Source organism: Gymnoscopelus braueri, assembly GCF_963280865.1.
Source record: "Gymnoscopelus braueri genome assembly, chromosome: 17".
NCBI classification, from domain to species: Eukaryota; Metazoa; Chordata; class Actinopteri; order Myctophiformes; family Myctophidae; genus Gymnoscopelus; species Gymnoscopelus braueri.
In genome coordinates this window covers 34,952,766-34,971,735 of record NC_137617.1, presented here as the reverse complement: position 1 = coordinate 34,971,735, position 18,970 = coordinate 34,952,766, and the positions used below count along the sequence as shown (strand labels likewise).

At 42.2% G+C, this 18,970-nt stretch overlaps 2 protein-coding genes across 2 annotated transcripts; one reads left to right on the top strand and one right to left on the bottom strand.

Annotated features, from left to right (window-relative positions):
- Window positions 1–1,164: 1,164 nt before the first annotated feature.
- On the top strand, window positions 1,165–14,193 carry hid1b (HID1 domain containing b). The gene is made up of 19 exons (XM_080455946.1): window positions 1,165–1,309; window positions 2,513–2,662; window positions 3,447–3,617; window positions 5,473–5,592; window positions 8,604–8,707; window positions 8,811–8,927; window positions 9,329–9,566; window positions 9,957–10,013; window positions 10,128–10,268; window positions 10,921–11,011; window positions 11,397–11,548; window positions 11,690–11,768; window positions 11,950–12,114; window positions 12,421–12,648; window positions 12,896–13,041; window positions 13,136–13,216; window positions 13,327–13,418; window positions 13,572–13,730; window positions 14,055–14,193. The coding sequence occupies exons 1-19, from the start codon at window positions 1,244–1,246 to the stop codon at window positions 14,116–14,118; spliced, it is 2,421 nt and encodes an 806-aa protein (XP_080312072.1). The 5' UTR covers window positions 1,165–1,243; the 3' UTR covers window positions 14,119–14,193.
- A 544-nt stretch (window positions 14,194–14,737) lies between these two features.
- Window positions 14,738–18,970, bottom strand: LOC308105294 (proton channel OTOP3-like). The gene is made up of 7 exons (XM_080455947.1): window positions 18,481–18,970; window positions 17,049–17,185; window positions 16,669–16,727; window positions 16,367–16,524; window positions 15,561–16,255; window positions 15,307–15,474; window positions 14,738–15,207 (listed from the first exon to the last, which is right to left on the bottom strand). The coding sequence occupies exons 1-7, from the start codon at window positions 18,794–18,796 to the stop codon at window positions 15,037–15,039; spliced, it is 1,704 nt and encodes a 567-aa protein (XP_080312073.1). The 5' UTR covers window positions 18,797–18,970; the 3' UTR covers window positions 14,738–15,036.

The following is an 18,970-nucleotide window of genomic DNA, read 5'->3' as shown; positions in this document are numbered from 1 at the left end:
GATACCGAAGGGAAAGGCCATATAGCTTCAACAGCTGACCAAAAAAAAGAAGGTATAATCACTATTTGGTTGGTCCCTAGCTGCAAAACGTCCATAGCAGTTGATCAGTTTTCCATTGTTATTTAATACAGTTAATTGATTTTGAGTCCAAGAAATTGATTTGAAGCATTGTACAAACCAAGAATTGAGAAATAATGTCAGTATATGTGGTGCTATTTTCAAGTTTTTGTATACATTTTATACATGTGAAAACTTGTGAAATGGGACCTTGAAGTACTTTTCAGAGTATTTCTAGATTGCAGTACTTATACTGAAGTAAAAATAATTGAGTACTCTTTCCACCACTGGTTAAGAGAACCCCCCCCCCCCCACACACACACACACACACACACACACACACACACACACACACACACACACACACACGCACACACACCCCTGCACTGCCCCATTCAATTAAAACCACATAAAATACAGGCCTATGTAAACACAAAGTTACACAACAACATTATACAAGATGATGGGTTTAAAACAAATACTTAACTCCCCCCTTGGCGAGACCCTCCCCCCCCCCCCGGGGGTCTGAGCTTGTGATGCCGTCCAACTCCCCGGGGAAACGGCGTGGCTAAAAAGGTAACCAAAAGTATATAATAAAAGTAACTGTTTTATCTTGTCAAGTGTTCGTTTGCACTCATCCAGAACAGAATTCTTTGCTCAATCACTTGCTTGAAGTTGAGTCTGTGCTCATCATCCATAAAATCACTTGAGCCCTTAATTGCTCATCCACTAACATCACACATAGTATTATATTAATTTACAATACACTTTTATAATGATGGGTTTAAACTGAGGTCAACCTGCGTCGCCAATGCTGTTTGTTTCCCTTGTTGTAATTGAATCCTAAATGAATGTAAATGAGAGCAAATATGTACATAATGGGATCCCGGAAGTCTCCCGTGTGTGGATCCTGCTCACAGCTGAAAGGCAACGCAGTGGGAGAGCGCAGCTGCTGAAAACAACCGATCTACAAACTCACAAGGCGCTGCTGCCGCGGCGGGTTGTGCGCTTGTAGATCGGGGTATTTCGGCGCGCGACACCGTGGTACGTCCAAGCAGCATGAGACCTGCTGCCTGCCTGCAGGCTGAACTCAACTCAGAGTCAGACTGTGGTGGATGAGGAGAGACGCACCGATCACACACACACACACACCGCAAACCCAAACCAACGGAGTAGAGGAGAAAGAATGGGAAACGGTGACTCCAAACTCCACTTCAGAAAAGCAGTGATCCAACTCACAACCAAGACACAGGTTTGTTTAACAAAATATATACAAACACTTCCAAAAACATTTAACGCTTATAGATTGTGTATTTATGGTCAGTTTTGTCTTTGTGTGTAGATTAAAGTTCGGCTGCCAGATGGTAGCAGGTAAGCCTTTAAATTGCAGCCTGGATGACGCGCTGTAGGATATTAAGAAAATTAACCAAAAAAAGGGTTGAATTTGAACGGAGTTTGAATTGAGAGATATAGGCTACTTTTATTCTAAATTGTTTACTGGTTATGATGTATTTTTTTCTTTACATTATCTTGTTGATAGGGGGATGCTTTGCCATTATTTGGAGCTGACACGTAGTCATTCTAGTTGGTCTGGGGATCTTAGTATAATTTGATTTTCAATTGGAATTGACTTAAACAAATAATTTAAAAAATATTTTTGTTCTGAAACGAAAATCAGAAAAAATGTTTAAAAAAAAAAAGTTAATTCCAATTGAAAATCAAATTATACTAAGGTCCCCAGACCCTAGTTGAACCTAGTCCTTGACCTTTTTACAGCTACTGTTGTTTGAGTATGATATGAAAGTATATTATATATTATGCTGTATGTACACGTAGTTAAATTATTTTGTAATGGCAAAGACAAACGTGTTATGTTGACGAGCAGGTGCATTTAAGGTGGACCTGGTGAGATGATGCTAAACTCAGTCATTCTAGATGCAGGCCTGGGATGTTTTTGTTTTGGGGTTTATTACATTTTATTTTATGCACTTTCAGATATTGTGATATAGTCTGGTTGAGTGTGGATCTTATTGTAGTCAAGAACAGTTGTTCTCCCTTGTCATTCTTTGAACAACATGAAGGATATTTCTAAACTCAAATCCACAATGACATTAATGGATTACTTATTTTGTGTGACTTGGCTTCCCTGATGTTTACAAAACAAATGGCAACACATCACACTCTATAGTTTCTTCTACTTCTAGGACCTGGGCAGCCGAGAATAATATAGCGTCACACCCACTGTGCCACTCATCGGCCATTGGGAGAACGCTATGTCATACAACAGTGGAGGAGTTGGTTGTGTTGATAAGAATTAAATAGTCCCCAGTGATTCTGTGCTTGTGTCAAGCTCATGTACGTTCCCACACAGAGACACATACAGGCATATGCACTCAGAGAAAGCTCGTTATGAGAATGACCACAAAGCTGTGTTTTTTGTCCCATTCATGCCCAGCCTGTCGAAGCCACAGACGATGCCTTCTGGGACCAGTTCTGGGCCGACGCGTCCACCACGGTCCAGGATGTTTTTGCCCTCGTGCCCGCAGCTGAGATACGAGCTGTCAGAGAGGAATCCCCCTCAAATCTGGCAACCCTCTGCTATAAGGTAATACTCATTGAAGGAATTCTCTACAGTGGGAGACTTGTTTTTGCCAGTAAGGTGCAGGAAGTGCATATTTGCATGGCATGACGTGTCTCTGTTCACCCCCGATAGTCTTACTAGTCTTACTAGTGGATCTATTGTCTAGCCTTGGATACAGTCTTGGTAACAGGAATGCAGGTGTTTGTTGTTCCCACACTGAGGGTCTTGAGTATATACAGGGTCAAAACAGCTGTATTTGGAAGAATGCTACAAAGTATAATACAGCATCACATACATAACAAAAGTGTCTAGAATGCACGTTATGTTACATTATGTATGTTTACAGTGTGCTACATTATTACAGACAGTGCAAGACAAGACTTTTCCAAATCTATCATACCAAAGACTCCACACAATAAAATCGATCAAAATGTTAATTTCACTTCTCCAAAAGTGTTAAAATGGAACCAAATGGAACCGTATGTGCAGAACAGATCTGTCTCTGTCTGATAAAGAACATCTCAGAACATCTTTGGGCAGTTTTAAATGTGATTTAAACACAGAATGGCACATTGTATTACAAGCTGGAGTCATAGCAGCTGACAGAGCGAACCCAATGATCAGGTTACCTCTTCTTTCAACACAACCATGTAATTGCATTAACTACTGGATGAAATCATTCAAAAACAAGTCAAGCTGTTTTTTTTTTCTGGACCCTTGTGACATCCCCCTGCTTCTTTCAGTGCTCGCTCTATTGTTTACTGCCTATCGTGTGGCTAACTGCAGTCTGCTGTTCTCCGTTTCAAAGGCAGTAGAAAAGCTGGTCCAGGGAGCAGAGTCTGGCACTCCTTCAGAGAGGGAGAAGCAGACCGTCCTGAACTGCACCCGCCTCCTCACACGCATCCTGCCGTACATCTTTGAGGACGCAGACTGGAGAGGCTTCTTCTGGTCCAGTGTTCCCGGGGCTGGCAGATCTGGGGTAAGACGGTGGGACTCAGGACAGAAGCATAATGGATCAGTCAAAGCAAGAATATGGCAAAATCCAGAGTAGTGTAACGAGTTAAATTAATTCTTGCATAATGATATCCATTCTGTCACTCACTTCCCCCTGTACAGTATGTTGCCTTCTTTCCCCTGTTGCCGAGGGGATGTGAAAATAATTAAATTTACATTATGTGAGCAATTATACCAGGTTTCATTAATCACAGTAACAATATTACATGACGACTAGACATTTTTAAGCTCATATGGCCCACTGGGTAGCAATATGTTGCCACTTCAAACATTTGATTGAACACTTAACAGGATAGGATTGCAATAAGTCCTGGTTAAATAACAAAACAATCCGTATTTGTGTGCCTGCTGCTGTGTAAATGTTGTATTGATGTCGCTAAAAAAACAGCACCTGTTTTGAAGTTCTTATCTCAACAACCACTTTAATTCTTTATTCATTTACTTTAAAATGGCAGAACTGTTTCTTCTTGTAGTCAGGGTTATTGTATCATATTGACATTTGGAGGTTCTCCTGATAAATAAGATGAGGCTGTGTCTTCCCACGTGACATATTTCTGCTGCATTTCACAGACTTAGGCTACTACTGGATTTTTGGAATGTCATTTATAGGTAAAAATTGTCGAATTGTCAAAAATAACTAATATACAAACTCACAGTGTGTCGCATATTTTCACTGTGAAACACCATTGTATGGCAAATTATAAGATAGGGCTTAAGTGGTTAGTTAGTAGACAAATATGCAAATTAATTGTAGCATTTACACATAGATCTAATGTTACTACTAGTTGTGTTACCTTCCAATGACCTGAAAGCAGCAGATAGAGAAATTCTATTCATCCTCCGACTGTCAACGTAGTTATCTGTCGGCACCTGTTTCAGCAGTTTGGAGATCTAAGCATCTGGGCCATTTGAGAGCCTCAGTTGTGAATTGCTAGGAAGTGACTGTGTTGTCTGGAGATCTCAAAGTGTTCTCACACTTTGAAAGCATGGGTGTTAAAATTGAGACCAATGCAGAGGTCTCTGTCTCGAGCTAGGCTCTCTGAGGACAGTGACTGTATCCCCCACCATAATCTGCAAAATCCTGAGTATTCATAAGACCTGGAACGCATCAGTGTCACTTTAGATTTCTTTGGCTATTCAAAAATAGCAGATATACAAGCTCATAGCGCGGCACCGAGTGCCGCGCTATGAGCTTGTAGATCTGCTATTTTTGAAAAATCGTGAAAAGAAAATGTTTAGATTTTTTTCCAAAAACTGTTATGATTTAGATTTTTTTTAAAGAATCGCCTCAGGTCTTAATGGGTTAACTGGGAGTGTAAGGGCCATTCTTACACTCTCAGGGTTGCATTGAGACACAGGGTTTTGCAGTGTACTTGGCCACATGGGTCTCCTGTTACCTAGTCTAGAGGGGACCATGCTCTGAACACTGCCCATATTGTGTCTCCCACTCCTCCTGGCCAGTGGTTGAATTAGGGAGGTATTAAATAACCTCTAATTAAAGTGTGAGTAAAATACAGAGCTGTATTTGGGAATAAGCAAAGGGGTTATACTTCATTGGGCAATGGTCTAAATGAGATCTAAATTTTATTTGTGACTATTTACAGTATAATGACATGCCCAAAATAAGGATGGTTGAAAGTGGTTAATGTTATGGAATTGTGTGCCAGCGTTGGTTGGTATGATGGTATGTGTAATGGCTCTCCAGGAAGTTTCTCACATACTGTTGTTACAAACTGATTTGATTGCTGAGGTAATAAAATAAATGATGCCGTGTGGTTAAAAACCTTGAGTTTGACCCCTTTTTAACCTGTGTGTTTCAGCGTTTGGATGAAAGCGACGATGACGGAGCGCGGCCCCTGGCCGAGTCCCTCCTGCTGGCCATAGCGGACCTCCTTTTCTGTCCAGACTTCACCGTCCAGAGCCACAGGAAGGGCAGCGCAGTGAGTGCACTTTATGTATGGCAGACACTTAAATATGCCTGCCTGAACTAACCTCATTACGGAGCATCCAGTGCCAAAACACCAAGCTCAATATTAAGTATCCAGTTATGATGAATTGGGATGGTATTTCCTTTGGATAGTTTATTAGACGCTGGGAATGACGTCTTTAGCTCCGCTAGCCGTTCCTAAGGATGTTCGTTATCAGTCTGGTATGTCGGTCGGTCGGTCCGTCAACCACTTTTGTCCAAAACAAAGTGTCTCAGAAATTACTGGCTGGATTGCCATGAAATTTGCTCTGCGCTTCCCAGATGGTGGCCCCTACTGAATTTGTTGACCCCATGACCTTTCAAGCACCACTGTTGGGCCTAATCTTTCACTTTAGTCTAGGTCAGATTTCCAAAAAGGTTAACTCAAGCGCAGTCCCCGAATCTGGAGCTTATCAAATCTGTACAAGGGAGAGAGGGACAATCCAGGACTCCCTGAACTTCAAGCCCCACCTCTTACCTCCACACCCACAACCATTTTATTCCCAGAGCACAGGGCACAGTGGCAGTATCTGTTGGTTTGCCACAGATGGGGTGTAGCTAGTAGTAGGTTGGTCTTGGTCATTGCTTCGATTGATCTAAAAAGCGATTCGCTTTTCCCCCAATAATAAAAAAAAAAGCTTGAAAAAGCAGTGTTACACAGAAGGCAGCTGGCTTCATTGAGCTGTGTGTACATTGGTGTAGCCTCTAAGCTACATCAATGTCAATAGTCAATATTCTCTGTTAATGTAGAGCAGGCATTAGAGTGGTGTGTTTAAGTCCCTTCTGTTTATCCCTGTGGCGTGTACCTGTTAACACTGTTCTCTCCTCCTTCACACAAACCTCTTGAGCTGTCGGCCACAGTTAATGAGTGACTCCAATGAGTCTCCCCTGTGTGAGACACAGGAGTGGCCCATGGCCGTATTTGTCAACTGGGCTGAGGACAGGAGGGCGGACACGTCTTATCCACGCTAAGCAAACACCTGTGGATGTGTAGTGTGTGAGAGAAAATGGTCTCCCAACAGGGTTCTTCTGCCTCTGACCGCCACCCGCTCAGCACTCACAATCACCTCAAGAAAATGTCACACTTAATGGAGCATGTGTGAAACTGTGTCGTAGAGGCTGGAAAATGGCCAGGGGCTGTTATTTGTCCCCATGGGTTCAAGGACACACACACGCACACTCGCGTACACACGCACGCACACACGCACGCACGCGTACACACACATGCGCACACACACACACACACACACACGCAGAGTTACTGGACGCATGCTGTGAATTTTCTGGGCCTCCTTGAATGCGTCGTATTTAACCACTTAAGCCGGCTGTTCGAAGTCGATCTCCAAGCTCACAAGCCATCGCACATTTTTCAATTTCTTAAAATATATAATTTTTTGAAGATATCTGAACAATTTTGTTTGTTTTTTGGGGGGGAAAATAATGGCATTCCCCAAATAGGGACTCCAGGGTTAATGTGGTTAAGCTTTCAGCTGGATGGGTGCAAAGTAAACGCTCGTACGAAGGAGCCTTTGTGTGCAAGTCGATGGCATGGTGCCCTTTCAGAGCAACGAGTGTATTCAAATAGCTGTAGATATCTCTGCTGAGGTGTCATACATGGATATTGTCAGCACTCATTGAATCACATGGTAGGAGTAAGTGTTAACACTGCTACTGTTCATGGCACAGTAAAATCCTCAGTGTTAATTTAACTCTGAGAGTGTACAAATGTTACGTTTGGTTACATTTATTTTGTACACTCTCTGCAGATGTTACTGTGTAGTGTCAGTGTGTAATCTAGCATTGCAGTGTGTCTGTATGTGGACACTTAGCTTGAAGTTATAATTTAATTCAGGAATACTCATCTAGTACTAGTGCTGCTGCTGCCAACAATTGTGAATGATGAAACATGTACTGTATGTACACAGTAAAGTCTGAGTGTAAAAAAAAACACGCTTATGAGTCCCTGTACATTATATTACTGTGTGTACCCATTTGCCCTCCCCAGTAGCAACACCTAAAGTTTGTATACTACTCACATTTGACTGCAAGTAGGCTACCACAATTCATCAGTCACTCATTGAGGACTGATAAGCCACAAACTGCATTCAGCCCTTCATTACATAATCCTGCTCTTACTAGCACAGTCACCATGCTGAGCCTGTCTGCTACTTTTACTGAGGCATAAGTGACTGTTTGTTCTTGACCTAGGTGCTGCCAATTCATTTCATGGGCTCTTGCGGAGGCTTTAAAGGCTATTTTAAAAGATTCTAGGTCCTGCTAGCTGCCCCAGAGGACGGGGGTAATTCATTGAATGTTTAACAAATAATGTAAACCATAAAAGTAAAAAATATTCTCAGCTTTTGAGTGCAGGATGTGGAGCTGCACCACTCATTCCTGTTTTGATGCTGGTAGATGTGGTAGGAACCGAGGTACAATGGCAAATACAGACAACATTTTTATATTACATTCAAGAATCAACATCTGCTTGAATCAATACCCCACGATTTATTATCTGACCAACCAGTTATGCATGTAGGTCCGCTCCACAGGTGCACCATGCTGTTTTGCCCAAAGCACTTTTTTGCCCATGCGTCTTGAGTCTCGGGTGTGATCACCCCTTAAGGGTGGCACTAGAGGAAAGGCCAAATACGATCACCAAACTCTGGGGAGTTCATCCTCCATAGTGTACAGTAGATTGAATTCCATGGCAATCCAGTACGTTTTAGAGAGACTGACTAACCAAATGACCCACTGACATTATCATCCTTACAGCCTAGTGGGGCTAAAAATAATACACCATGTTCATGAAAACTTCGTTCTTAATCCTTCATTGACAGGGGTCCCGCAGGGGCCTATAGATAATTGGTCCGCTCCTTTTCCCCCTACTCCAAATCTATAAGCTAGATCTGTTATGTTCGGCGAATGTTAACCTATTATGATATGCCCAGGCCAGAATAGAGAAGCTGATTGTGACCTCTCCAACAGGATACAGAGGACATGGAGTCCATAGACAGCTGTGAGTACATCTGGGAGGCTGGGGTTGGCTTTGCGCAGTCGCCACCGTTCAACTACCTGCATGACCTCCACAGGTAAAGGACTCTTCTTTTCTCCACTCATTTTCTCTTGCACTTATCCTTCCTTCTGTTGTTGTTGTTTCATCATGCAGCTCCAACTGATGTTTTTCCTGTTCAGGTCAGAGCTGCTGAAATTGCTTCTTACCTGTTTTTCGGAGGCCATGTACCTGCCCCCTTCCTCCGACAGCAAGACCCTAAATCCCTGGGTCACCTTCTTCTGCTCCACTGATAATAGGTAACGCACACACGCGCACACGCATGCATGTCCGCCTCATAACACAATGCACTTAAGTTTAACGCATGAATAAACTTGTGACATTAACCACCCTCTGTACAGCTGAATTAGCAGGGTCATTGTTAGGGTGTCATATTGTGACACGTTTTCACTATTTTGAAAATACTTAAAGAAAACACTTTACAAACACAAATTTGACAATCTTTGAAATTCTCTGTTTTCTACATTTCATTCGTTTTTTAAATTAATGACATGCCCAAAATAAAGACGCCGGGTATAAAGTGGAAACTCCGATAACATCTGTGTCAATGCTGGCGAGAGACCTACTCCAACAACAACACATGCATACACGCGCACGTGCACACTGACCTCGACCTCTCTTTCATCCCTTCCTCCCCCAGACATGCCCTGCCTCTGTTCACCTCGCTGCTCAACGTGGTGTGTGCCTACGACCCAGTGGGGTACGGCATCCCTTACAACCACCTGGTGTTCTCTGACCACCGGGAGCAGCTGGTCGAACAGGCTGTCCAGATCCTTATCGTCACCCTGGAGCAGGAGGCCGGCTCGGCCGCCAGTGCAGCGCTCCAGGCCCTGAACGCATCGGCCTCCCCCTCTCCCTCTCCCACAGAGGACCAGGAGGTAAACCATGATAGTAATCTACATTCATGTGTTGTATATACAGCATTTAGCCTCACACAAGCCAAGTCCGTACACGTGTGATACTACAGTCTCAAGCTGAAGTACTGATCACCCACAGTAGTAGAAGCGAAGAAGACAAAAGATTATTCTCCTACACTCATTATTGCTGCTAAAAGACTTTACCCTGACTTGTCTTTTCTTAACCTGTACTATCTGTTTTTGTTGCTATATCCAGTATTATTATCAGGTTGTCATATTGTTATTTTATAGTTTGCAGTCTGCAGAGGATGCCACACCAATATTTCGCTGTTTGTGCTGTGACAAATAAACCCTCTTGAATCCACTTTCCATTTTGACATTTTAATTCCTGTCTTTGCACTTTTTTGACAGCCTGCTGGACCTGATAATCTTTTTGTAAATTACCTGTCCAGGATTCACAGAGAGGAGGTAAGATATGGCTCGCCATTTAGCTTTTAATAGGCGACATTAGATATAGAATACAGTGTAAGATATACATGTACATATAAGACTACATTTCATCTCTGATGTTTGTGTTTGTAGGATTTTAGCTTCATCCTAAAAGGCCTAGGGAGGCTGCTTAACAATCCCCTGGTGCAGACGTACCTGCCCCATTCAACCAAGAAGATCAACTTCCACCAAGAGATGCTCATTCTTTTCTGGAAACTCTGTGACTTCAACAAGGTGTGAAGACAGGCTCACTTTGATCTTTAGTGTGATTCAGCCTTCTCTATAACTAAGCTATTTTACCACATTAACCCTGGCATCCCTATTTTCGGCAATTATTTAAAATAATTAAAAAGAAACATAACACATCTACAAGCTCAAAACGTGTCATGCCGCAATGTGAGCTTGTAGATTGTTATACAACTAAATATAAAGGACTTAACAAAAATCCATTCTAGGACAGTGTTGTGGGGCATGGCACTTTCCCCCTCATTTTTGGTAAAACAAGTGCTTGTCTACTGTCATTCTTTGTCACGTCCAGCTCACTTCTGACAAGAATACATGCATAATTTCATACATTAGTGTCATTTTCTGTGAGATTACTGGGAATCAGGATCTTGACATAATGGAAGAGCAGAATAGCTGTGCTTGGATGATGCTCACTTTCTCCTCAGACCCAGTTCCATCTGGACTGGAGTATTTGCAGTCTGATGCAATCTTTACAGTGCATACTTATTTAATCATCGCTTTGCTCTCCTCCATGTGGTGAGCACAAGCAAATAATAAGGACTTTAAAAAAAGAAACAAAAAAGTGTAAACATAAATTATGCCAAGTGGTTATTATGTATATTATGGACTTTTAATCCCAACAGAACAATCTGTGTTTCAGAAATTCCTGTTCTTCGTGCTGAAGAGCAGTGATGTGTTGGACATGTTGGTTCCAATCCTGTTTTACCTGAACGAAGCCAGGACAGACCAGTGTGAGTCATACAAACTATCTTGTGTGAACCTTGTGTGCGCTTGTTTCTTAAAGCCACAATCCATAACTTTTTTGTTAATAAAATTACATTTGAACAATTCTGTATGTATGGTAGAGACTGTTAATACAATACAACATATTTAACACAATTACAGTGGTTGCTGGCTGCAGAAAAACTAACACTCCATTCAAGTGAATGAGGTTTTGGCCGCTTGGAGTTCAGCTTGAAATAGTCTTTATGACACTGCTGTTTGTGGCATGCATTGGTGTGTGCGTGTATGCGTCTTTCTCCATGTTTATTTTATTGTTTTTGAATGTTGTAGAATGTTTGTAAAGCATTATGCTATTATACTACAGCAGGCCTTTGTGTTTGTGCCCTTCTGTAGCTCGTGTTGGTCTCATGCACATTGGTGTGTTCATACTACTGCTGCTGAGTGGAGAGAGGAACTTTGGCGTGCGTCTGAACAAGCCTTACACTGTCCGTGTCCCGATGGACATCCCTGTCTTCACAGGCACCCATGCGGACCTGCTTATTGTGGTGAGTGCCCTCGCATCACATTTGGGTTTCCTGTAAATGAATATTTCATCCCACTGAAGGCTTGACTCACTGTTTTTGTCTGTGAATTCGTATTCCACTGAAAGCTTGACTCGTCTATTGGCTCTATTTGTTCTTCAATAGATCTTCCACAAGATCATAACAAGTGGACACCACCGCCTACAGTCCCTTTTCGACTGCTTGCTCACTATAATTGTGAATGGTAGGTGAAACGTGAAATACTATATCACCCCCTGTTGACTGAATGTGGAAGCTACAGTGTGTATATTGACTGAGAAGTGATGCAACTGAGACACATCTGTTGTTAAATGACAATTTTGTTACGTCAGCCCAGATTAGTTGTTTCATGCTGGGATGTACTTGGCTTCCTATTTTGTAAACAGTATCGCCTTATCTGAAGAGTCTGTCCATGGTGGCAGCCAACAAACTTCTTCACCTTCTGGAAGCCTTCTCTACCAGCTGGTTCCTCTTCTCCTCTTCCCAGAATCACCACCTGATCTTCTTCCTGCTTGAGGTCTTCAACAACATTATACAATATCAGTTTGATGGTGAGAACAGAGATGGTGTACTTAAACACTTTTAATCGGCATGTCTTTATAGGCAGAATTTTCCCAGCAACGATAATAACCGATCAACAAGCTCACAACGTGTCATGGTGACACATATTGTGAGCTTGTTGATCAGCTATTTTTGAAAGTTGGCTTACGGTTAAAGATGTGTAGAAGTAGATGGACCCAACGCATTCTTTTGACAATTATTGTAATTCGAACCAATTAGAAATGGCAGGATATGACTTTGACCGGATTATGCATTATGTTAATCTGCTATATAACTTCTATTTTGTGCCCTCACAGGTAACTGCAACCTGGTGTATGCCATAATTCGCAAACGTAACATCTTCCACCAGTTGGCCAACCTGCCCTCTGACAAGGCATCCATTCAGAAGGCCTTACAGAGGAAGAAAAGGGGTGCACCCAGCATATCCAGGACCACCTCTACAGAAGATTTGTCCATGGAGGGTTCCACACCTGCTGTGCCCACTGAGCCAGGCACACTCAAAACCAGTCTTGAGGCCACTCCAGGTATAAATTATATTTTTCTGCTCTCAAGTCAGACTATGCAACTTATTTTTACTATCTGATCAGTGATGGATAGAATTGTCGTTTGTCGTTTATATTTTTATTCTATCTTAAATGTTTCTTCTACATTGAGGAAGCTGTAAGTACAATAATTTTAGCAATTTCTGCAATATTGTTACAACTGTATTGTACATGCATGTGACGATAAATAAGAAACACCTTGGTAAACACCTTGAACACTGTCTTTTAGCAATTGACAAGCTGACAGAGAAGTCCCAGGTGTGTGAAGATGGTACCATGGTTGCTGTCCAGCAGGATCATCCACAGACCTCTATGGACAGTAGTGGCATCACAGGAGACAGCGATACAGAGTCCATTACAGACAGAGATGATGAGGTGAAGGCCAGAGAATCTATTTTTCTATTTGTTGTACGTGAGATTTTGCTTTGTTTGAATTAATACCGTAACTGCGAACTGCTTTGCTGTTCAGATGTTTCATACAGATTCGGAAAAAGCAAGGAGTCGACTGCCAAGCCTGTCAACCGCAAAATGGAGCGCTACTCCGGACTGGGTGGGCCAGCCTTTATTTTTATCCATCTTTCCATCTGTGTTTATTTTCAGGATTTCTTTCCATGTGGTTTCTTATATAATGTTCTGCTATGCTGCGTTGCATGTTTTCAGGTAATGTCCTGGAAGACAAAGCTTCCTCTACAGACCATAATGCGACTGCTTCAAGTTCTGGTTCCTCAGGTGGAGAAAATCTGCATAGACAAGTAAGATGTTGTACAGCTTGCATTTTATGCATCTTTTAAAATGGAAAATGGATTTAGAATAGATACTGAGATCGGCAGGGACATATGACATTTTACTTTAGGATCTGTATAGACTTTGTTTTTTGATTAGAGCGTGGTCTGTGTCATTCTCAGGGGCTTAACAGATGAGTCTGAAATCCTGAAATTCCTTCAGCACGGCACACTAGTGGGTCTCCTGCCAGTCCCCCATCCCATCCTCATCAGGAAGTACCAGTCGAATGACGGCACGGCCATGTGGTTCCGTACCTACATGTGGGGAGTTATCTATCTACGGTAAGCATGTTGGTAAAGAAGCAGTTGCGGTACTTGTAGAGACAACATTAAAAAAATCTCCCCGGGCCATCCCTATTTTGGGCATGTTATAGTTAAATGTTTCAAAAATCATCCACATATTGTCATTTTTCAGAAATAGCTGATCCACAAACTTACAACAATTTTTTTTATAGGGCTTGTAAGTGATGAAAGAATATTGTGACATTTATATTAATGAATATTTCATCGTTCATCGCTCATGAAAACAACCATCTATTTTAAGGCAATAAGCAGATTATTATATTTTAAATGACATTATTTTCTCTTTGACTCTTGTTGCCATAGGAATGTGGATCCCCCAATCTGGTATGACACTGACGTGAGACTCTTTGAGATTCAGAGGATTTAGACGAAACTCACCAGTGAGATCTACAGCTACTTTCTTTACGGGAAGCAAAGACTGCATTAAGACTTCAGAGGAAGATTTCACATTCTGCCATCATTTATTGTAAACAAAACAAGCATTGACTCTCTCTTTTGCCAACACTCAGAGTTCAGAACCGAACAGAAGAATAGTGACAATAAGAAATCCTTTGCTGTCTGGACTGTATGAAACTGTATGTGTACAGTAAAAACAAAGAAATACCAAATGAACTGTACAATCTTTAGATTCAAAAGTTCAAATATAAAATCTATTACAAATATATTTATTAATTTAGCCAATAAGTAGTTATTGTCAGTAAGTCACAAAAGGTTTGCGTACACGGGTTTACACAGCTTTTTTAAAGTGCTTTGCCTCTGTCAACTGTTTGAAACAGACACAGTCAGAGCAGCTGGCAGCAGCATTAAGAAGGCTACTTGTACATTAAGGAGCCTTTTGCATCTTTCTAAAAGGGAAACTTGGCCTTTCCTAATGAACTGAAACCTGAGAGAAATGGGGACAGAAAGGTCACCCAGAGATCTATAAGAGAGCACACAAACATGATGAAAATGTGAATAAGGTTCTGTATTCAGTCAGATAAAAAATGTTGATGGCATTTGATATGGGCTGAGAAAAAGAAAACACATGAAGGAAATACTGTCTTGTAACATAAGAAGGCATACAATAAATGATTCATATACAGTATGTGAAGTATGATATACAGTACAGTCTGATTTAGATTTTGTTTCTAGGGCAAATGTGTGATTAATTTGAAGATTTCGCAGGTCATTTGAGACACTCAAAGTGGATTGTACTGGCTGTATTTGACGATTGTCTAAGGTCAGATGATTGTGTTGTTTTCGAAGTGTAAAGTGAAATAGTCATTGTTAGTATGCAACTGGCTTTTTAGGCAGCAATGAGCAGCTCCATCAGAGCGCCTACAGAATGCATCCTATAGAAGACTCCTAGAGGTTGGCCCAGGTTTACCAGAACAAACCATGCTGTGAAACCAAAGAACTGCTTCCCCAGACCATTCTCAAACTGTGGATGGGCTCCAAATGCAGGGATGATCCACAGCTGAAAGGAAGAAGCAACAATGGTGTGTTACAGCAATAGATAAGCTATACCCTCTTATTCTGAGAAAGATAATATGATGATAAAAATACAGTAGTTTACCATGATATTTGAAAGGATCAGGAAAGCGCATATTTCTTGGGTTGCTTTCTTAGCCCATGATGTTTTACCATCCCCTTCTTGGACAGCAGGCGGTGCTGATGTGTTCCTGTCCAGAAGTGAGATGTCGGTCTTTGCCTCTTGCATTGCTACAGGTGCCTTTTTCTTAGGCTTTGGAACAGTTGTTAATTTAGTGTCATAGTAAATAACAGAAGCAACCTTCAACTTACGGAGGGCAAACATATGGGTAAACTTACGAAAAATATGCTGCCTCTCTGCCTTCCATTCCTCTTGGCAAGGCTCAGACTAGGATGTCTGTGGAGACCCCCGATGATGAAGATGTTTTGGAGCATCAGTTCCAGCAGGCTGAGGAGGGAGTAGGACAGGTCGAGACTCCCCAGGGTACCACTCGCTCCCACCGCCAGGGCCGCCACCAAGGAGAAGTAGGACAGGGCTAACTGGCCCAGGGCCGCGGCCACCAAGAGAATCACATCCAGGCTACGAGTGGGGTTGTGGCCCGCCTCTTCAGCCCTCCTCTCCAGCTTGTGGACCAGCAAGCCAAGCACGGAACATAAAGACATGACGGGCATAACGGCTAAATGGTATCCGTAAAACAGCAGGAAGGCGGTTAAGCGATGCTCCCGCTGGTTCACCCAAACTTGATAGAGGATGAAAATAGCCACTCCTGTTATGAAAACCAAGGCACCAAGCAGAGGGCCAAATAAGACCCCGCCTTGGTGAACAATACGTAGCGTCAGCTTCTGAGACGCATGTTGATGGGCCCCAGGGCCAGGACTCGTCCTGCGTCCAACGTTCTTCCACATCACATAAAGCATACAGCCGGCCATCAGGTAGTATTCAATGTTGAAAGGATAAAGAATCTCATAGCCTTTCCTGAAGATAAGGCAGAGTGCAGTTGCACTGCACTGGCAAATGGTTGAATTGCCCCCACCTGGAATTAAGATAACAGCGGTTTTACATGATAGCATTCAGGCTGACATGGGTGCATATCAGTTTTACTTTCACTTAATGTTACAAAGGTACATTTGCGGTCGTGCAGCACCTTCTGAATTGGAGGACTCAAATGTCTCAGTAAAATTAGTGTTGCTGAAATCATCCCTGTTTTCCTTCTCTAACTCCATCTCTTGATGGATGGTGTCCTCAGTCACGGCATTCAGCCACAGAAGAAGATCTGCACATAGGGTCACCATGAGGCCCGACCTGTGGAAACACCAAGTCACATACCATCTAAACACAGTGATAAAGTTGGATAAACACTGATGTTTCTTGTACCTTCAGACTAGCACTGTAAAATATTTTATATCTGACCAAACAAAAGTATTTGATGAAAACCGATCGATATACCTGGTCATGATCTTGTGCTTATGAATGCAGTCTTTGGAATGAGCCCAGAGTAAATAGGTCTACAAAAAGAAGAAAGTAGTAGCTAAATAAGACCACTCACAAACAGTCCATCTTTGAAGCATAATACATATAAGATACATTATCATCTGTGCATTCATCTTTCCATATTCACGTCAGCCAGGCATATCAGCCTGCCTGAGGTTCTATGCAGCATGTCCAAGGTAACATTAGGGCAACAACACATTGATTTATTATGTGTTCATCACATACCACCCATAGGCCCCCCTTACTCAAAACACATTCAGAGAAAGATTATCACCCTCTTGGTCCATTTATCACTCAAAATGGCAAATAAAGACACTGCATGAGATTATCATTACCTGTAGTGCTAGAAATGGAGCCTCGATGAACGGGGAGATAACTTTAGCAGCGGGTTTGCACTGCCTCATAGTGATGAAATAACCAATTCTGAAGACATGCAGCAGCAGACTGAATGTAGCGAAAAGCATAAGAACCACTGTGAGCAGAAGAAGAGAACAGTTTAATATATTAACATGGCCATCATAAATGATTACTATCCTACTATATTTCAATGTATTCTCATTTGTGAATGTCACATTACTGTATCACTTTCTTAGCTTGACAATAGTAATAATGATAACAATCATTAAAAGACACAAAGGTAATGTTGGCCCTCATGGAACAGTAGCTCAGTGTTTCTCAACAGGGGTAGGGCTCCATGTGGACAGTTCACAAACCCGTCTACCAATGACATCATCGATGGGGAATCCAAGCTAATAGAAACCGCAGGCTTTCTATGCCTGGAAAGTTAGCATGCTATAGAGTACAGAAGTCCTGACGTCACTCGTTCATCCCCAGGTTCGTAAAGTAATTTAGCTATGGAGAATAACATTGGGTCATCATAGAATCGTCTCATATAAGAATTGTGGTCCAAAAATAAACAAACTGTCTCGGCGATATTGTCAGGGAGGAGGTTCTGTATCGTTTATGATAGTCAGTCACTTATATTTGATACAGTCTGTTTCTGGCGAAAATCTAACAAATTCGGCGGAAGTAACATTAGCGTTTTCTCACCGTCAGTTGATGCTTCATATCCATAAAAGTAAAACCGCCGGGGTCATTTGTTTATTTTTGGAACACAGTTCTTATTTGACGCGATATTAAATACGTCTATGGGGATTCAGAATGGGGGTGGAAAACCGCGAACCAGGTAGACAAACCTAGGATGTGTAAATTACGTCAGACTTCGGTGCTCTATAATGGAAGCCGTTATAGCATGCCATTAAAATAATACAAAAACAAGCTGCCTCACTGGTAGGGGGGTTAGTGAACTGCCCACAGCCCTCACAGACCAAGTAGACAAATGGTACCATATTAAAATGAGCATTAGTGAGAACCATGTTGAAGACATGTTGAAAATGGGTGAAATGGTCCTTTAAGGGACCTGGATATTGAGGGTGCTAGCACTAATAGTCTGATATAATGGTTTGATCATATTTTGTTTCCTACCTGAAGTGTGACCTATAGACACAGTTACAAAACAGATCATGCTGCTGTTGTTGCAGTGGAGCACAATCAGTACACATTATGCTGGAATTGCATTTTCATGTTCAAAGTGACTATGGCGATAAGTGAGTCTAGTCTGTCATGATTATCTTATTTCTCTTCATATTTTATACCAGTACACTTCCAATTGTTCTGTCAATTTGTAGTCTTTGGCATGGGAAAGAGGACTGTGAATGTCAAACAACTAAAATACATCATAGTAATAATAATATCAATACAGCTCACCTGTGACAGTCACCCCCCCGGCATGGTGGTCTTTATGTGGGGAGATCCCGGGTTGCTTCCTGGCCCAAAGCAGGTACCACAGCATCCAGCTCACACTGCACCCCATTAACAGCAGCAGAAAGATCTGGGGCTCCTGACCCAGACCCAGAGGGTTGAAGGCCTGGCCAGCCACCAACGCTGCCCCCAGCAGCACCACGTTGAGACCCAGCAGTCCAGAGAGCAGCCGTTTGCCGCTGGGGGCCCAAACCAGTACCGGGTCCGGGTCTTGAGTTTGAAGTGTTGAGTCCCACTGGTCAATTGGTGAAGAAGGTTCCATGTCTTGAGGTTCTGGATTCACACTCACTCGCTTCCCTCAGAGAAATGTTGTTTGTTTTCTTTTCACTTGCACCCTTCCCTTTCCATTCAGTTTCCAGGCCTTTCTCTCGTATTTCCCAGTGTTATGTCATAGGAAAAGTCTTTGTTCCACCATGTGGGACCAGATTGGAAATGA

Excerpts from the sequence above, each read along its gene's own strand:
- LOC308105294 (XM_080455947.1), bottom strand. The coding sequence starts at position 18,796 with ATGGAACCTTCTTCACCAATTGACCAGTGGGACTCAACACTTCAAACT. Across the intron at positions 16,728-17,048 it reads CTCCATTTCTAGCACTACAG|ACCTATTTACTCTGGGCTCA; the intron begins GTAATGATAATC and ends TTCTTTTTGTAG. Across the intron at positions 16,256-16,366 it reads TGAGTCCTCCAATTCAGAAG|GTGGGGGCAATTCAACCATT; the intron begins GTGCTGCACGAC and ends TCTTAATTCCAG.
- hid1b (XM_080455946.1), top strand. The coding sequence starts at position 1,244 with ATGGGAAACGGTGACTCCAAACTCCACTTCAGAAAAGCAGTGATCCAA. Across the intron at positions 2,663-3,446 it reads TGGCAACCCTCTGCTATAAG|GCAGTAGAAAAGCTGGTCCA; the intron begins GTAATACTCATT and ends TCCGTTTCAAAG. Across the intron at positions 12,115-12,420 it reads TATACAATATCAGTTTGATG|GTAACTGCAACCTGGTGTAT; the intron begins GTGAGAACAGAG and ends GTGCCCTCACAG.